Here is a 20,711-nt window from a genome sequence, read left to right on the forward strand (position 1 = left end):
GATGCTTGCGCCGGGCACTCTTGGTTGCATCTTTTGTTCATTATTGTTAGCAGACACCCTTCCTCCCTGGCCACTCTTTCCTGGTCGACCCTGCCAAGAACCAAAGGCTTGGCTTTCATTAGCCTAAGCCCAGGCAAGCATCTGATGCCACAGAGAGGAGGACTGGACCTTGTACTGGACCAGATGGTTCCACAAAGTGAAATTGCTTGACAAGTGGGAAAGCCACTTGCTGTGGGAAGGTTCCCCTCATTTGAGTCAGGCATGCCTCAGAGGAAGTATGAGTTCTGAGTGGACAAGAAAACTATAAATATCCCAGGAGTCACAAGTAGTTTCACTCTATTCAATACACTTTGGGATGTAATCAAAATCAGGAACTGCCTTTGTTTGAGTATGCAGGTTGGAAACAACATCCACTGAATAGGTGACAGGGTTTAGATCTAACCCAATTCCTCCAACTCAAGCAAAAGCTTGGTTACAGACATGGTAGATGATATGAGTCTGAGCAAGTGTAGTAACAATATATGTCAGACTTTTAGATGACAAAAAAGAGTTGTGAGCTATCAGTATGCTTAGGAGTGGGACATAAACCAAAGAGAGGGCACGCCCTCAACTCCTGCCTGTGGCTTCCAGCAGCATCTGGTGGGCAGTGGCATCTGGTGGGCAGTGAGAAACAGGATGCTGGACTATATGGGCCTTGGGCCTGATCCAGCAGGGCTGTTCTTATGTTCTTAACAAAGCCGAAGCCATACAAAACAAGAGAATGCTTAGCAAATACTAAGTGCTGTGTGGGAGCATGATTAGAGATGCCTACTAATGGGGTTAAGTGGCTCTTACTCACACAACCAACTTTGGGATAGACCTGCTTTCATTGCAGTGTTTGAGAACACAGATATGATAGCTAATGAACTGCACTGGCTAATAACTCTGCTGTATTTTCTTTTAAATTCAGGAATGTTGTTTGTACCTTTATATTAGGGCTGCACAACTCACATGTCCTGGTGGGCTGGAACCATCCACAACTTGGCATGCAGGGGCAGAGATCAATTTTTAGCACATTACTACACTAAAATTAAAAATATTATTAGTTACTTGTGGATCATTTATATCTAGACTCCTCCTCCTTGCTCAGATTGACTCCATCCCCCAAAATCCTCTATTCATTAATTGGCTTTCTTTATGCTGTACAAATATATGTACACTTTTGTGTGAATGTCTGTACCTGGGTTCATTTCAAAAGCCAGCCTGGATACAGGCACTTCAACTGCATTGTACAGATAGCAAGTGTACTGCTGTATCTGCATTCAGCAGAACATGTGAATGACTATACTTGTGTACTCATATGGGTGTTGAATGTAATGTGTGAATGGGCCTAATGCCTTTGCACTTTTAAAGGGGCAAGGAATGTACACCACCTGCAGAATAGGATTGATCAGGTCCCTTATCTTTCATCCCCATATACTACTAACAAGTTTATAGAATATAATTAGAGGTTATGATTAACATTTACGATGATATATTTGACCTAGTTTCTTTTTTTATAATTTTTTTTAAAAAAATCTTATTTAAATCAAATGTAATTAAAAAGATCTGATTTTGATTTTTAAAAGACCATAATATTGATTTTTATCAATCCTGTTTAGATGCAAAGACAACAGGTAGCCTTCACTGGTGGGCTTATTACAGTGGTTCACAAAGTTGTGCTACCATTAATGGAAAAAGAATTGCCTGAATATATGTTGCACAAGAATATTTGCACATATAAAAATGTAAGATTTTATTTAAATTATTTAAGTGTTTTCCTCTGGGCTTGGCCACAGCCACAGCCGAAGATAATTTTCTCCCAGGCTGGTCACCTTACTGACTCCTAAGAAAATGATCAGACCTTATAAACAAACCATTTATTCAGGAACTCATCACAAATGCAGAGAAGTAGCAAAATAGGGCAATTACTTAATCAGCTGGATGACGGTGCTCAGCTTCCAGTGAAGATCTGAGGAAAGCCTCTGTATTCCATACAATAATTTGCATACAGGTGCCTTCCAGTCCATAAGTCATCAATTCCAATGTCGAGTCTAGATTGGTTACATACAAAGTTCTCCTTTTCCGTGCATCTATACAGAAGTACGAGACTGATATGTGATCAACTCCTGTGGGTTTTCTCAAGATTTGCTTTGTTTTCCACTATGTTACCTGTGGAGTCTTATTTGCTGGGTTCATGTGGCAATTCCCTTTGGTTATAACTATACTGAGGCTACCTATGGAGTATAACCTGGTTCCCTGGATGACAACTACCTCCAGACAGTATTGAGACATGTCTGAACAACGGCTGACTGGAAGTTTTGTGAAGGGGAAAAGGGTAGAAGCTTATATGTTTGGCCTTGCCACGGCTTCTATCAATACTTAACTCTAATATTAAAATATCACCACTCCAAATGCTAACAAAGGTGTGTACAAGAGGTTGTGCAAGGTTGCTCCCAATCTGCATATATATTCCAGGTTGTTGTGCAAGAGATTGTGCACAACTAATTTGAGTGTGCTTCTTTGCATAACTGTGAGCTATATCCCTCCACTAGTGCAGCAACATTTACACTGCTGCAAGACTGGTCTGGATGCTATCCAATATATTTCACATACAGAACTCTCTAAAATGGATAAAATGGTCTGTATTCAGATTTTGATAAAATGAGGAAAACAAGAGATATCTTAATAAAACCTCACTACATTTGTAGCCTATGAAATATAAATATACATTATTTGCAGACACTTACGAAAGTGTAGATGAAGAGCACTATTGAAAATATGTAAATCCAGTAGTTTTTTTAATTACAAGCAGCAAATATACATGCTTTCTTCAATGATTGCAAGCATTATTTACACACTAAATACACTTGCACCCTATCCCCAATTTCAATTCCTAGTAAGCAACAAAAAGTGATTTTATACAGATGTTTGGATTTTTTAATAAGTCTTAATTTATAAGAGAATGCTTATTTACACATTGGGGGGGGAGAAAGCACCTCCTCTCTCATGATCAGCATTGCTTAAATTCTCACAGCGTGATTTATTCTAATTGCTTGACAGCTTGTGGAAAAGTAAAACCCTCTCATTCAGGATTCTTCCCCCCCCCCCTTTTTTAAAGCGGATGACTTCACTCGCACTCCTTTTCAGCCAAGTGACACACAATGAACGCATTAACACTTGCAATCAGGAAATACAAGTTATCCAATTTATTCTTCAGATTGCTTTGTCTTTACTTTCCCCCCCTTCGTTGCTGGTGAGGCTGCTTTGCTTCCCGAAGGCTTCTTTAAGGTTGTAGTCCTCTTTTTTGCAATTGCTTTTGCTGCAGTTTTCTTTTCTTTTGACTTTCCTTTTCTGAATTTATAACGTATAAGATCTTCCCGTCCAATATCTATCATATGCTCCTCCCATGACTTCATTTCATTTTCATAACGGATCTTATCATCCTCAGCAAGCTGCTGATATGTCTGAGAAATACAGAGACATGAAGTTTTCACGTGAGCATTTTAGCCAAAGAAATGATTGTTTTTTTACCAAACTCAGAGGTATCTACTTTCCTGCTTGTTGAAGTATTCTCCAACATACCAAAGCATTTACACACCTGTTTCATGATCCAAAGGTGTGTGTTCAGCAAAGCAGCTGGTCAGCTGACCATTTTGTTGCTTTGAAACAAATATGCATAAACTTTCCTACATGTTGAATGCATCATAACGCACAGGTTTTCTGTATATCTTCAAGTAATGCCAGGAGCAATCCTTAAAGGCAAGTTTGCTCATTCAGTTCCTTTAGGAACACAGCTGAGGCATATAATATTTGAGGGTACACAGACCCAATACCAGTTAAGATACTGCTGGGATTTCTAAACATTTTTAATCTTTGTGCGCGCGCACACACACTGCAAATACAAAACCCCTAATATTCTAAGACAATCATGAAAAATGGGAAATCATGACGTATTTATAGGAGTTTTACCCACCATGTGGCTTTCAAGTCTTGGAAGGTAAAGAGTATGAGTTGAATCCCACCATGTGAATTATCGCTACAGGGGGATTTGGGCTACTAACTTAAGCATGACAAACACCTAATTTAAATGCCAATGTAAAATTGCAATTAAACATCAGCTTTATGTCAATACCTTCTTTTGAGAACTAGTCATCTTCTGCCATTCATCAAATAAAATTTTCATCTTTCCCTACAAAAGAAAAACAAAAACATTCAAGAGTGTTTGCAGTAGTTCTGTGGAGGACAAGAAATCTCTTCCCCACTCAATTTGTTCTACATGTATAACGGGATATACAAAACATGCCTCTAAGAGACTTAGATCAAATGCAACCAAATTCCGTCTCCAACAACAACTGAGTGTGCCATTTCAATCATTAGCAATGAAGCAGGTTCATGCAGCAAATGAAAGAAGTTCTTGATGGCTGACCTGGAGATATGGAGCTCCTTACTTCCAGAGTTTTGCTCCTGTTAGAAGATTTGTTTATGCTGCCTCTGGTAGTCTGGGGATAACTGGAAGACCAGAGGAGGCTTAATGGTATTATGATCAGAATTATAATGGAATTCCACCTACTACCCCAATCTAAGTTTTAAAAGGGCCATTTAATGGGCCCTGCCCAGCAGCAGTATAATCTGGAAAGGTAACTTCCAAACCATCCTAGCTGCACAGATACATTTGACAGATATGGCCAAGATGCCATTTACAATGTTGAATGTTAAACAAGTTGCCTACTCCAAAATAACTTCCAATCTAGTAGGCTTTGGAAGTTACCTTTCCAAATTAAATGGATACTGGGCAGGGCCCATGAAACTACCTCTCTTTTATTCAGATTGGGGTAATACATGAGAATTCCATTAATATGGAATTTAGTATGGTTTGTCCTATAGAGCAAACAACAGCTCTAGAACGGTAATTTGATATGGACAACAGGGGTGCATGTCTCTGGGGGTGCTATGGCCCCAATCCCAATGCATTCACACCCCCACAACAGTGCATCTAGTATTCTAAAAACTCACTGAAGATGCAGTCATGGATCTCCTGCCATCTTGTCTAGTTTGGCCCTAAGAGATAGCTAACATTGGCAGGAAATCATCAAGTTTACATGGGCCAATACCCTATAGGATTTTGATCAAAACGTCATTGAATAAGGGTGGCTTGACAGTCCCTTGCATTAAAAAAGAAATTATGAAGCAGCTATTTTGACTCAACTTTTGTTTTGACACTCTGAAGACAGAGCAATATTATTAGAGCAACAAGAACTTTCAATATATTTGAAGTATATGCTTTGGTATTATACAAAGAAAGATCTACTGACTATAAAGGCTAATCTGTGCACTAAGGCTCTCTACCTTAACAGGTTAAAATGTAAAAATAAACATAGTCCCTCTGTTTTCTATCATAACAATGAACTTGAAAATAAATATATTTTGTGTGATATTCAGTGACTATGAATTAATCACATCCCAGCTTGATTCAAGATGCAAGTATGAAATCTTGTGTTGATATCACCCAAGGGATGGAGAAGAATAGAATCCCATTCTTTCAGTACTTACAGATTCAACATATAATACAAAAATTTCTTCAAAACTATGTTCAAGTTAGAGATTTAAAATCATTTGAACGAACAGCACTTGAACCACCAAGAAAGGATTTATTAAGAAATTTGTATAAATAACTCAAGTAGACACAGAGAGAAACAGGTATCAGTTAAAATTGGAGGCTGATTTAGGCATTATCATAAAGGAAACAAAATGGACCTGATTATGGACTATCCCTAGGCTTACTTTTAATGTAATTAATCCAGATTCACCAACTTGGTATGAATGGCTACATAAGGTATGGGATATAGTATTACTTAATCAAGTATGAGATATTGTTTCTCTATGGATATTTACATGATTCTGGTTATTTTGCTTTTTGTAACAAACATTTATTTAATTAAAGATTTTTAAAAGAGACAGCTAGCATTTAAAGTTTTCAAGTTTGTTAGTGATAATTATAAACAGGCTTAGTATTTCAACATTTATCTATAGCCTGATTAAACAAAATGAGGAAACTGTTTCATTTTGTTTAGCCAAGTCACTGAAGGTATGCTATGTGTGCAACCTTGTTATCTTCATGAATAAAAACTGTTTAAGGAAGTTCAGAGGAAGTGTTGAGTAGACTGTGGTCTGGAGCCTACTCTACAGTTATCACAAGAGTACTGTACAGCCTTTTAGATAATTTGCCTGATAAAAACACAATGATCCAGCAGCCTGTACACACAACCAGGTACCAGTGTCTGCTAAATGTGGCAAGGATCTGCAACTACAAGCCATTTAATATCCAATACTGGGAAAACCCTGGCTTGCAGCAACATACTGCTTGGTTGGGGCCTGCAGTATTTTGCTGTTAAGGCTTCCCACAAGACTTCCACAATACCTTAAAAATCCTACCAGGACCTAAGGAGATTGTGGTACCATAAAAGAACAACAGCAATTATTTCAATACCAATTTTCACTTTATCTCAATACAGAAGAGATACCTTGTGTTTAAAAAAAAATCAAGCTTCCCCTTGTTTACCTGAACTGAGACGCCTTTAGCTTCTTGGAAATGTTCAGACATATAGACGTTGAAGGCACTACGGGGCCTTTTAGGTTTCCCAAGCACTGTTAATTGCTAAAATGACAAGATGACACTAGTGAGTAGTTGTCTCATTTGATATTGAATCCAGTTCGGATGATATGGAGGCTAAGGAACTGAGTCAGATAGAAGTACCAAGAGATGATGTTCTAAACTGTCTGGAAAAACTGAAAACTAGCAAATCTCCAGGGCCGGATGGCATCCATCCAAGAGTCCTCAAAAGAACTCAAAGGTGAAATTGCCGACCTCCTTGCTAAAATATTTAACTTATCCATGCAATCAGGCTCCATACCAGAGGACTGGAAAGTAGAAAATGTTAACACCAATTTTCAAAAAGGGATCCAGGGGCAATCCGGGAAATTACAGGCCAGTAACGTCCATTCCAGGCAAATTGATGGAAAGCATCCTCAAGGATAACACTGTAAAGCACATAGAAGAAGAACATGCCCTGCTGGGAAACATCCAGCATGGCTTCGGCAAAGGGAAATCTTGCCTCACCAACCTTTTAGAGGTCTTTGAGAGTGTAAACAAATGTGTGGATCAAGGTGATCCAGTTGACATAGTATACCTGGACTTCCAAAAAGCTTTCAACAAAGTTCCTCATCAAAGACTCCTGAGAAAACTTAGCAGTCCTGGGATAAGGGGACAAGTACATGTGTGGACTGCTAACTGGTTGAAGGACAGTAAACAGTGGTTAGGGATAACTGGAGAGTTTTCACAATGGAGGGAAGTAAGAAGTGGGGTCCCCCAGGGATCTGTACTCAGACCGGTGCTTTTTAATTTATTCATAAATGATCTAGAAATTGGGGTAAGCAGCGAGGTGGCCAGATTTGCATATGATACCAAAATCTTTTGGGTAGTGAAATCCAAAACAGATTGTGAGGAGCTCCAAAAGGAATCTCTCCAAACTGGGTGAGTGGGCAAAAAAATGGCAAATGTGGTTCAATGTTGGCAAGTGTAAGGTGATGCACAGTGGGATGAAAAACCCCAACTTCAAGTATACGTTGATGGGATCTGAGCTGTCGGTGACTGACCATGAGAGGGATCTTGGGGTCATGGTGGACAGCTCGTTGAAAGTGTTAACTCAATGTGCGGCAGCTGTGAAAAAGGCCAGTTCCATGATAGGGATCATTAGGAAAGGGACTTAAAATAAGACTGCTAATATTATAATGCCCTTATACAAAACTATGGTGTGGCCACACCTAGAGTACTGCGTACAATTCTGGTCATCACATCTAAAAAAGGACATTGTAGAACTGGAAAAGGTACAATAGAGGGGAACCAAGATGATCAGGGGCCTAGAGCACCTTTCTTATGAGGCAAGGCTACAACACTTGGGGCTATTTAGTTTAGAAAATAGACAACTGTGGAGAGACATGATAGAGGTCTATAAAATCATGCATGGTGTGTAGAAAGTGGATAGAGATAAATTCTTCTCCCTCTCACACAACACTAGAACCAGGGGTCATCCCATGAAATTGATTGCAGGGAAATTTAGGACCAGCAAACGGAAGTACTTTTTCACACAACGCATAATCAACTTGTGGAATTCTCTGCAACAAGATGTGGTGACAGCCAACAACCTGGAAGACTTTAAGAGTATAAAGACCTTAACAGTATAACTTGTATAACTTCATGGAGGTCTATCAATGGCTAGTAGTCAGAGGGCTACAGGTCACCTCCAGCCTCAGAGGCAGGATGCCTCTGAGTACCAGTTGCAGTCCCCTGCAACTGGTACTCAGAGGCTACAACTAGTAGCTGCAACAGCAGGAGAGAGGGCATGCCCTCTACTCCTGCCTGTAGGCTTCCAGTGGCATCTGGTGAGCCACTGTGTGAAACAGGATGCTGGACTATATGGGCCTTGGGCCTGATCCAGCAGGCTGTTCTTATGTGGTCATGATATTCAATCCAATCCAATCTGTATGGCTAAGGATCCATAGAGGGGTGTGTGTGCAGACAAAGTGCTTGCTTGCCTGCACTCGTGGAGTGCCACTTTGGAGGCCCCCTGGCCTTTGCATGTTACACTGCACACTCTGGTTTGGACTGCAGGTTATTCTAGAGATAGCAAGTACCCAAGGAAAGGGCCATCACTTCAGTTTTATCCATGACACATGAGAGGAATCTTAAAAATCAATTATTCATATTAAAGCTGGTTTAATTCGAGAACATTGAAGTATATTGTCTAGCCCTTTTAGGTCAAATATAAAGCCCTTAATGACTTACGACCAGGTTATTTAAGAGAGTGCCTCCTTTGTGATGAACCCTCCCACCTTTTACTATTTTCTGGAGAGGTCTGGTTACATTTGCCACCAGCTCGTCTCAGCACCAACTCAGGACCAGGTTTTCTCTGTGGCTGCCCCAGGGCTTTGGAATATGCTCCCTGCTGAAACAAGAGCATCTCCTTCTCTCTGTGTTTTCCGGAAGAACCTCAAGAATTTCCTGTTCTCTCAAGCTTTAAATTAGAATTTTAATAATTTTAATAATTTGCTTTATATTATGTTTTATGTATTTTAACCTGTGATTTTAATGTTGGCATCTGTACACCACCTAGAGATTTACATATCAGGCGGTATAAAAATATAGACAGACAGACAGACAAAAATAAATATAGAGATAAGTACAAGCAGCCTTAAAATATTCTCTTAGTTAATACAAGTCATGCAATGTAATTATGATCTCATGGCTCCTAGTCAGCTGAAATACAACAGATGAGGGAGGGATGATTCTAACAATACTTTTTGTACTTTTGAGCTGAAGACCAAAATTTTAAAAACACATTGTGTCAGCTGTGAACACTGGGTACATGTTTAATTCACAGATTTCCCCTTCAAAATATACATAAGCTGCTACCAGACAGGCCCAGGTCTCAGCCTGTGCATATTTTGAAGGAAGTAGTAATGGATAATGTCCACATTAGGCCTTCGATAACGCATCTTGCTTGCATATCAATTTTATTCAGAATCCGAAGTATAACACATAATCAGTGTCCCTCAGTCACAGAAGTTAACTTTTAAAATACTAACCCTTCTTTTCTTCATTGCTCTTCTTTTTGCCATTTTCTTTCTCCTTTCTTCTTTCATAGCTGCCTCCTGGGCAGGAGTTAACTGGGCTTTGAATGTGGCCATTTGTTCTTTATAGACCTGACTGTCAGCCTTGGAAGCTGCTTCATAAGGCTAGAATTAAAAATACAATCTCACCCATTTTTATTTTGAAAATACATATGCGTTTCAAATGTGTGACTTCAGGCATTAAAAGGTTTAATAATGTTCTTAATCATAGCAATAGCACACTATTCTATTGTAGATACAGATTACTAGTTTACTGTAATGATTTCATGGAACTGAAAACAATACAATTATTACATTTATAGTAACAGTTCATGTAACTGAAGGCTTTTTGTAGTTAGCCTCATACCACCATTCATTTTCACAATTAGTGCCTTAAATATGTGGGTAGATTCTTTCAAGGCTAGATCTTCCTTGAGTTTACTTTCTTCACCCTCTTTTTTGTTTTCCAGTTTTTGTAAGAAAATAATTGTGTGATTGTTTGTATCCTCCACACCCATATTGTCTATTTACAGGTGTTTATTTGTAGTTTAAATATTAATGTTATAGAATTTTGCAAAATGTTATTGGAATACAATATAAATATGTGCAGGGAGGAGCTTGACAGATAAGGAGCGACTGCAGCGATGGGACCCCTGCAGGCAAGCTGAGAAACCTTGTTTAGAAAGTTACGAGAAGACAGTTAAGCAGAGAGAAAACACAGTTTTTCTGGTTTTAAACAAACTTTTTAATGTGATGAGAGTTGTGAGAAGGTGTGTCTGGAGGTTTGGGAGGCAAAAATTAGACAGAACAAGAAAGGGACTTCTCTGAGGAAAGGAGAAGTATGAATTTTAGAGAGAGGCAGAGGAAGATCTGCTGTCCTAAAGGAAAGCTCAATTTCTGTTCAGGGAAAGACCTGGGAGTTGTCAGCTGGGAGGCACCACTGGGAGGTTACTGAAACAAAGTAACCAAGCAAGGCACCCTAACCCTAAAAGGAGAAAAGTCACATAGAAGGAATCTTAACTGTATAATATCCCAAAAACATCAACACTGCTATAAGTTATGTTTTATGTTTTAAACCAGGAACAACTACGCTTTTGAGACTTTACATTTAATAACTCAGATCATTACACTTTAAGAACTTGTTCATCAGCTGAGTAAGCTTAAATAAAATACAACCAGTTCTTTTAATGTTACCAAGGTGAAAGAACGTTTTCTTTCCTCTCCCACGTTCACAACAGTATTTCACCACACTACAGAGCAGCATATATTTAACAAAGTACAAGCTCCATCACGGCCTTTATAAGACTGTGATACTGGCCTCAGACTTGTCAAAAAGAGTCTAAGCGGTGGCAGCAGGGTTGCCTAGGAGATGTAACAGGCCAAACCTTTTACACAAAACAAATCTATCAGGCAACTAACATGTCCAACAAATGTCATTCAAAAGGACAGATTTTTTTAATTCTTTCCAGACCAGGGAAGCAAGAAAATTAGTAAAAACAATTCTATTCACATGAAAACGATACCCCTCCCCTCAAATATCCACACTTACTTGTTTGTCAGATGCTGGCAGCTCCCTCCAAGCATGTGCTATCTTTTTTGCTATGTCCAACATATTTATGTCTGGAGATTAAAAAAAATACTTATGCAGATGAAAATTCTATCAAATATAGTGTTTTAACTTGTATTTTTAAGGAATCACAAAGGCACGTCACTTCATCATTCATATACGTTGGGTGTGAGTGGCTGAGCAACAGGTGCACCAGATAGTAAGCAGAGATATGGAGCAAACACCTTCCAATATACCCTCCGTACTATAAAGGCTTAATGAAGGAAGTGCTTATGTCTCAGTTCCCAACATGACAACATGAAATGTCTCTTATAATAGCAGCCAAGTAGTTCATGGAAAAGGAGAGAGGAATGTAGTAATTCCCCATTTACACACTTGAGCCAGTCTCAGACTGAACAAGGTGGAAGGCTACTGTTGAATACGAGAGAATATCTGTCTTTAATATGCAAGTTCTATTTCCCTCGATGGAGAAACACAGCACATTGCTATGGTAGTCGCTCACCTCTTCTTTAAAATGAAGATCTACACTTACTGGCTTTAAAACATTTTACTCTTTAGGAATGCGAAGTTGTGGTAATCCAGAACAAGATCCAGTATATCTGTCTGGCTTTGAATTTTTATTTATTTATTTTTTTAAGTCAAAGGGAGTAATCTGTGATAGTAAGATACATGGCACAAAAGAGCCAGAACAATTTTAGCCTTTGCTCTGCTGAATTTTGTAAGCTCACTGATGACCCCAAACACCAGCTCACTTCGAGATTCAGTGCAAAGTACTGATCCCAACCTTCGAAGCCTAAATATTCGGAGACTGATGCTTTGCCTTTTTCTACACAAGCCTGCTACAGTTTTGAGATCAGCATCTGAAGTCCTGCTATCTGTTCCATTGCCATCGAATGTTCAGCAGTGGATACAAGAGATAGGACTATTTTTGTTGTGGCATTCAGAATATCCCAGCGGCAATCTACCTACCTCCCATTGTTGGTTGCTTTTCACAGGGCTGTTACGACCTATTCCAATAAGCATATTGCTACTAAGTAATTATGATTTGTTTTGATCTGGGCTGCAGCAAGAGCTAGGGAAATCCTGATAAAAAGTAAAGCATGAAATAGACCTGACAAGCTTTTAACACATTTTCAGGTTCAGAGGTATATAAAACTTTGCTTTTATATAATAACATTTTCAGTGAGTTTCTTACCTGGATATTGTTTCCTATAGCGGGATTGGTGATCTTTGTAAAAGTGCATATATGCTGTCATGGGATGTTTTGGGCGATTATCTGAACTAATGTGTTTTGAAAACCACTTCTCCACTGAGTAGGTAGTACTGGCTCTTAATAAAAGCAAACACATTAACTATTAACACACCAGTGTCTATGACAAAAGCTTGAATATAAAGGAGGAATCAGACATTAAGAAGAACAATTGAAATTATCTTAAGTCTAATAGACTCAAGTAGCACAGTTACAGTTCGATTGTATTACCAGATATATAAATAATCGCCTATTTCGGGAATCCTGAAACTATGTTCAGGGCAGGGAAATCACCACTGGTACATTTTGTACTTGAACTTCTCAGTCCTGAGTTGTATACTACCGAACTAGATGCAGTGGAGGAAAAACCTGTCAGAAATAGGAAGCAAGGTCTGGTATGAGAGGACTGAGAGCAGCATCATGTTTGGCCCATCATGTTTAGCAGGAGACTCAATACTTTTGACTAAGTCCACTTTCATCTTGTCCTCCGAGATACAGATCTACATAAGCTAAGCGAGGCTTGCAAGTTACAGATGTGCTCCCATACATGCTCCCAGATAAAAGCCTCAAGCAGAGACATGTTAAGCTATGGGTGATGATTTTTCACAAAGTCAATCAAGATCACAGCTACCAAATATTCTTGCAGAGACACGTAACTTAAGATATTTATACTGTCCCTCCAGTACACTACTGCTCAGTGTGGCTCACATAATCCCCGATACAATGTAAATTAATAAAAAGTTAAACAAGTTAAAAGACCAGACTAAAGCCACATTCAAAATTACAAATTTTAAAAGTTTCAAATTCAAGTATATTAAGAAAAAGCTAAAACCGGAGAACTAAAAACTAGAAAACCTACCAGACATAAGCAGTAAACAAAATATTAAGAAGTCTCTTTTAAAAGGTGGCTTTTTAATTTTAAAAAAACCTGAGGGAGGGAGCATGGTGAAGCTCTTCTGGGAAGGCGCTGCAAAGCCGAGGGGCCACAACTGAAAAGGCTCTGTCTCTAGTTCCCACCAACCAGATCTCTGTTAGTGACAGGGCCATAAACAGGGCCTGAGATGCCAAGTGAAGGGCCCTGGCAGGTTGACATGGGTGAATATGGTCTGACAAGTACCCCAAGCTGTGTAGAGCTTTAAAGGTCAAGACCAACATCTTGAATCTAGCCCAGAAGTGGACCGGTAACCAATGAAGCTGCTGCAGGATAGGTGCGATACTCATGAAGCGACTTGCACCCATGCACATCCTTGCAGCAGAGTTCTGGACCAGCTGAAGCATCCGAAACATCTTCAAGGGCAACCCCACGTAGAGTGCATTGCAGAAATCCAATCTGAATGTTACCAGAGGATGAGTGACTGAGGTCAGGACTGACTTCTCCAAATAGGGTCACAGCTGGAGTACCAGCCATAGTTGGTAAAAGCACTTCTATACACTGCTGCCACCTGTGCCTCCAAGGAGAGGGTTGGGTCCAGAAGCATCCCCAAAATGCAGAAGCACCCCCAAGCTGCGGACTTGTCTTTCAGGGGGAGTGTGACGCCATCCAAGACCAGAGTTTACCTCACTACTTAGATGATCAGTTTTACCAACCCAGAGCCATCTTATCTGGATTAAGTTTCTGCTAGAATAAAAATATGCTTCTTATTCTATATCCCTATACTTTTACAGGATGCAAGTCTAAACTCTTACAGTGGCTCTTATTTTGGGAGTTTTCATTTGCATAATTGTGAATAAAACACTGATTCAAGGAATCACACACACAACACCACTTACGACAGGTAGGGTTGCAATTCTAGGCACACCTACTAAGGAGTAAGCCCTGTTGAAGTCAGTGGCATTTACTTCAGAGGAATCATGTATGGAGTGTGCTGGAAATTGCGTAAGATTTCTTTCATTGGGTCACACATAATGGTTAATAAGTGCAATTAAATAACTAAATACCATCCCCTACCCCAACCCTTTATTGTTTGAGAACGTAAAACTGGGACTGGGAGGAAAATGGTTATGAACTATTTATCAGAGAAAGGGTGGGATTGTCACTGCATTTATTTTCACCCACACGGCAAATAATCTAGTATCAAGCAACAAACTCTTTGTTACCAGAAAAGATCATAAGAGAGACTAGGCAATTCTGGCTCATATTTTTCAGGTGCAGAAGATCTATCTTCAAAAATTCACATGTGATGTTTCAATATTTGGTAGGGTTGCCAGGTCTGATATTCCAGAGCCAGAAAGGACTTTAAAAACAAAACAAAAAAATTTAACATCTCCTCCTTGCTGGTCTCCCATGTTGAATTATATATTCCCCGCCACGTACTTACAAAAAAAGAGAAAAGTTGCTGCTTATGTTGGTGCTCTCTTCTCAGCTCTCCCTACGAAGGGAGAGAGACAGAGACACACACGCCAACCAAGACTGGAAAAATATGTTGGGAGAAGGAGAACGATTACAACTTCAGAATGGTGAGCGGAAGCTGTAAATGAGCCTTGCGGAATATAGCTTTATTCTGTTTCTGCATCCCAACTCCACCTTCTGAAGAGGTGACTCAATATTAGGTGACTACAAAGAGCAAAGTGTGCTGTCCAGTCAGTGTAGACTACAGACCACAGAGCCCTGTGGTTGCCTTTGGAAGAATACAGGAGGAGTTTACAATTGCCTCCTCCCACACTGAGTGAGAGGATGCCTTTCAGCATCTTCCTATATTGCTGCTGTCTGATATGGGTGTTTCCGGTAGTCTGGGAAACATACCAGTGGGGATTTGAACCGCCAACCTCTGGCTTGCTAGTGGGGAAATGACCTGATTAGCAAGCCAGAGATTGGTGGTTCGAATCTCTACAGCGATACAGAAAGATGCTGAAAGGCATCATCTCATACTGTGCAGGAAATGGCAATGGTAAACCTCTCCTATATTCTGCCAGTGACAACCACAGGGCTCTGTGGTTGCCAAGAGTCGACATCGATTTCACGGCACACTTTAGTTTTTACAAAGAGCAAGATACACAAGTTTTCCTGTGGTGGGTTGGAATCAGAATGTATTAGCCCAGGGCATCACTCGACCAGACCCAAGCAACAACATCTTTCCTGACTCTAGTTAAGGAAGGCTATGCCAAAGCTACATCCCTTCGGCCCTCCTACAGATACTGGACTACAACTCCCATCATACCTGATCATTGGCAATTGTAACAGGGGATGATGGGAGTTGTGGTCCAAAACTAGCTAGAGGACTGAAGCCCTGGTCTATGCAAAAGAAATCAGGCAAGGCGAGGGGGGAGGAAAAGGAACAGGAAACCGAAACACCCTAAGGAGAAGAGCAGCAAAAAGAATCGATAAGATACCCTGCCTAAATGCCCTAGCATTTTTACCTGAGAACATAACGCGGCCCGGCTACCGGGGATAAAATCCGGGCTAGCAGCGCAGCCGCCATAGCAGACGCTCAGCTTCTCACAACACACCGACTAGGCCCCTCTCTTCTCCTCCAGCTCAAGCTCAAGCTTCAGAAGCACCGCGCGCGCCACTAGCGCGGGGCATTGTGGGGTGGGAGAACAATCCAATGTTCTGCCGTCTGCGACCAGACGCGCTTCACGTGGCTCTAGGAATAGCTTATAGAAAGATAGGCACTTGTGAGCGCATGCGCCGGACGAACTTCCCACCCCCCCGGCGCTCGAGGGAAGTATAAAGAGCAGCCTTATTAGAGAACTTTCACTTCCGGTTTCCATTGAAAGACCGCCATATGCGGTGCTGGAGCATAGAATGGAGAAACTGCTCTACAGCCCCTCCTCCCGCTTCATTGTACTTGTTGAGAACCACAAGCGTTAAGAGCTTTACACAGACTTTGTACGGTGCCTCCCTTTGGAGAAAAGTAATCGGCATGCGTCGCGCGTATACGCACGCTTCTCCCACGGAATCACTAGATTGAGCAGTGGGCGGAGCTAGTATGCCACTCAACAGCTGCGCTCCAGTCCCAGCTTTCGTGTAATGAGAGATGGGGTTGGATTCGCGTGCGTCTTATAGCCGTTCTATGGCGAGGAAAAAAGGCAGCGAGGATTAGGTTGGGCAAATGCGGTGGGTGGGGTTAATGTACTGCTCGCCGGCGCCAGCCTTACCAGTTCCTGCCTTTCTCTGAAGGGGTGAGGTGGCGAGAAGGGACGCATGCGCTGTAGATAACAGAACTTAAAGACCTGCAGAAGGTCGTAGAAGTACCTTAAAGGCGCACTTGGGTGTACAAGGGTGATGATGCACACACGTGACAGGAGTAGCGCGCCTCCATTCATGCAGCATTACGTACAGAGGTAACACTTAAGTGGTGGTGACTCTTCAGCGAGCATCATCTGTACTAGTATTTAAAACTAAACAAGCTTTTAACAATTTTAAAAGATGCGTGATTGGTCTTATGTGCAGCAGCCGTAATTCTGCTTCTCTGCAGCGGTCAATACTTTCCCAAAGGACCAGTTATGTATGTATTGTATTTTTTACTATAGGAGCAAGGATTTAGTCAGTCCTCAGCACAGTATGGAATAGTTAGGGCCAATTATTTAGCGCCAATATAGTAGGAGTCGCCAAACCCAACTGTTCGTCACCTAGGCAGAGTCTTCCCATTCTGCCTTGCTTGTTTAGAACTTGACACTGGCAACTGGTACACAACTCCCGTTGCATTCACCTGCATCAAAGCACTCAAATAGGAAAATTACACAAGAGACATGCTTGCAACTAAAGTTTTGTACTTGCATTCCTTTACTACTCAAGGATAAAACTCGACGCACTCAGGTTTCAAATCAAATCTTTATTTTCATTCACGCCTCAGCTGACATCTTTAGGCAGAAAAATATCACATCAGAAGTAGCTAGAAAGTACGCCTTATTTAACATTAACTAGAATGACTAAAGATTACACTTCCAAGAATTTCAGTGATACAGAGATCCTTTGCTTTAGTCATGCCAATAGTGCCAAGTGAGGAATATACAGAGAAGAATGAGATGGCTCAGTTAGTGCCCTTGCTAAGGCGTTGTACAGTATAGACTGAGTTGGTGGAGGGGACTGAAGCACAGACAACATTTATGCCACCATAATGGAAGCACCAGGACTGAGCAAATGTTTGATATGAGAAGAAACCTTCATAATTAATCATTTAAACCAATCAAGAACACTTACCAGGAAATACAAAAGATTTGAGAGGGAATTCTTAACACCCTTAGTTACTCAAAGCTGTGGTTTGAAAGAAGCCCAGAGAATGAAGTTCTTGTCTGTTTAAAAGCACTACTGTTTTATTAATAAGATTAGCTTGAAAGTTTAATATGTAAAGCCAGTCTCTGAACTTCAGTTTTAAATGTCATTGATGGGTGGGGAGGGACAAGTATAGCTTCAATACACTTGTCTTCAAAGAGCCCTCTGAAGGAAGAATAAGAGGCTTGCTGATCTGCACCTTTTGCTCAGCCTGAAGACTTTGCATTATGGTAAGTAAATTCCTTTTTGTATGATGCATACTTCAAAGCATAGTAACATCTAAACAGTTTCAAACCAGCCTCCATATAATTTTAGCAAAGCAGAAGATTAAATGCTCTTTCACTTAACAGGCATGCAAATCAAACTACCAAATTTCACAGAGTCCATTGTAAGGGATTAAAGGACTATTCGCTCCTTATTCTGGGACAAATCTATTATAAACATCTATGACAGACAGAGGTAAAAAAATCAAATCTGGGAAATTGCTCTCAATCAGCATCTTTCACCACCAGTTAGTTTTAAGTATTAATGACAAGTGTAGTGACTAGCTTTGCTTTCCAAGCTATGGCATCCCCTTCTTTCTTCCTTTCAAGTATAGTGAAAATAATCATTTACTGCATGGAAACACTTACTGGCTATTTGCAGAGATTGATCTATTTCACAGCAAGAAATGACACTTAGGAAGCAATATGACATTTTTTTCAGTGCTTATTTCATAAAGCTTCCATCTTTTGATTGTATACACTGAGGTAAACAATTGAAGCCTAGATGACCTTTATGTACAAGTAACCAGTACAGACTTATTTCCTAGGCCATCATAGCTACCCAAGAATATTAAAATGCTAAACTCTGCCCCCCATAAATCCCAGTAATAGAAAAATAGCCTCTGGGATGCTTGCTGCATTTCTAAACATTCCAGTTAAATGTGCTTTTATCATTCTTTTTAAAGTTCCTTGGTGTATCAAAGCATTGGAACTATAGTCCCTTCTCCAGAAGAGAATATGGTGGCAAAGTTTCCCATTCAAACAAGCTATGCTGAATTAAAATTACTGCAGCCACAAACTAAAATGCATTTAACAAGGATTTAGTACCCCAAAAGCAACATACTTTTTAAAAAGCGCTTTTATTTGTAAAGAACCTAAGGCTGTTTCTCCATACATGCATGGTGAAGTATATGTATAATGGTTTAGATGGTTTAGCTAAGTGTGTGGAAATATTAGATCAAAATATTGTTACACAGTAGAGGGAAGAAGCTACAGTGAAATTTCAACATTAATTATGAATTTAAGGAAGGTTTTAGGGGGCTATTTTGCTAGCCCCAAAGTAAGTTTTTCAGTATTGAGTACAAGATCCAACACCCTCCAATCACATTCAACACAATGAACATAAAATTGTTTAAGAGCTACAAGAGCTCATAGCAATTTTTTGAAATACATGGGCTAGTTCCTCCCAGTAGTAATTTACATATCTAACAATATTTTGATCTTCTCAAGCAAGCACATATAAAGGATGTGCAAGACTTAAAGAACAGCCAAGACAAGTAGTAAAAAACACATTTTATTTATATGGAAAAGCTTCAAGTCAATTTGTTAAATGGTCAGATTATATTGCCCATATGGGATAAAAAAAGTCAGCTGTGAATAGAACAAAATTAGTTACATTTTTTCTCTACAGAGCAGTGCAATTAGTTCACATTGCAATAAAATTAAGTATGCAACAGAATCAAAACCAAGTGTTTCCCCATAATCAGCATACTGAGAATTAGAGTGCAAAGTTTGTTTTAAGAAGTCTATCAGTTTACAGAGTATTCCTCTGGGAAGGAATACTTCACTCATTTAATAGCAGTTGTATTTTTTTTCAATACTGTGCAGAAAGTCTAAAGTGAGTTGACTTGCATGGTAAATAAAATATAGTCTATACAGTAAAAAAATACAAATTATACAATGAACTAACGAAGAATGAAATCCAAACACAGACTTACAGAACAAAGACACACAGAATATTTCTCATGTAACACCTAGTTTTTCAGCAAAAATAATTTGGTTGCTCTACAACTGCATTATGGATCTTGTAGGCTGGAGATGCAGATGTCCAAGTATCTTTAAAAAACATAATAAATGTCTTTTGCAAAGCATACAAAAAGGATAAATACTCTCATCACAGTCTTCAGGTTAATTTTCGTAGTTATTTTCCTTGTTCCAGAAACACATTTATATGGGTGAAAATCAAAAAGGGCTTCATGGTACACTGAAACAGTAAACTGTGCTCCATTTACTTCTAATTTTGAAAAAACCCTAGAATTTACAGTACTCTGGTATATATGAAAAAGTCTTCAAAGTTTACATTGCATATTTCTGTGTCCATTCTCTTGCATGTCTGTTATATCTGTCGAAGAAAATTTTAAAAAGTGAAAACAGACACGCTTATGATTCACTATAAACAGCCAAATACAAGCTACTTTACCAACATTTTCATGATCTTGTTAATATGTGCTACAATTAAACAATGTTACAATTAAGCAAACTTAAAGCAGCATGATCAATGCTGAATAGAAGCACTAAACTTGGACAGAACAGATCAGAAGCTGGTTAGGAGGAACAGCATCTTCAGTGGGCAAAATGCTGTGAGGAGCTTCTGGGACAGAAAGTGAATCTGGTGCTAGTGATTTCCCCAGATAAGCAGGGATTGATTTTTCTGGCAGCAGGGGGAGGGAGAAAGTTGGGCAACTGGAGACAGAGTGCTGACTTTGCAAGATGAAAGGATGTAAATCTTTGCTATACCATTTGATCATGAACTGCAAATGCTTTTATGTATAAATATTACTTAGCTTACATAGGAAGCTGCCACTGGTCCTTCTAGTTCAGTAGAACTCAACTGACTGGCTGCAGTTCTCTAGGGTTTCAATGGGTATTTCCCAGCCCTGCCTGGAAATGCCAGAGACTGAATCTGGGATCGTCTGCATGTAAAGCAGCTATGGTCCATCACTGCTGCTT

At 39.8% G+C, this 20,711-nt stretch overlaps 2 protein-coding genes across 5 annotated transcripts in view; both read right to left on the minus strand.

Annotated features, from left to right (window-relative positions):
* Positions 1-1,883: 1,883 nt before the first annotated feature.
* Positions 1,884-16,149, minus strand: TFAM (transcription factor A, mitochondrial). Its single transcript, XM_053311522.1, has 7 exons — positions 15,861-16,149; positions 12,450-12,583; positions 11,237-11,307; positions 9,664-9,813; positions 6,581-6,676; positions 4,154-4,210; positions 1,884-3,485 (listed from the first exon to the last, which is right to left on the minus strand). Exons 1-7 carry the CDS (start codon positions 15,920-15,922, stop codon positions 3,228-3,230), a joined length of 828 nt encoding a protein of 275 aa, XP_053167497.1. The 5' UTR covers positions 15,923-16,149; the 3' UTR covers positions 1,884-3,227.
* Positions 16,150-19,259: 3,110 nt separating this feature from the next.
* Positions 19,260-20,711, minus strand: part of UBE2D1 (ubiquitin conjugating enzyme E2 D1) — a 48,382-nt gene continuing 46,930 nt past the window's right edge. For all 4 annotated transcript variants that reach the window (XM_053305010.1, XM_053305012.1, XM_053305013.1 and 1 more), the window contains one exon: positions 19,260-20,103. In XM_053305010.1, coding sequence (XP_053160985.1) covers positions 20,058-20,103 — 46 coding nt within the window. In that variant the 3' untranslated portion in view covers positions 19,260-20,057. The remainder of the gene's footprint in view (positions 20,104-20,711) is intronic.

This window comes from Hemicordylus capensis, chromosome 3 (genome assembly GCF_027244095.1).
Source record: "Hemicordylus capensis ecotype Gifberg chromosome 3, rHemCap1.1.pri, whole genome shotgun sequence".
NCBI lineage: Eukaryota > Metazoa > Chordata > Lepidosauria > Squamata > Cordylidae > Hemicordylus > Hemicordylus capensis.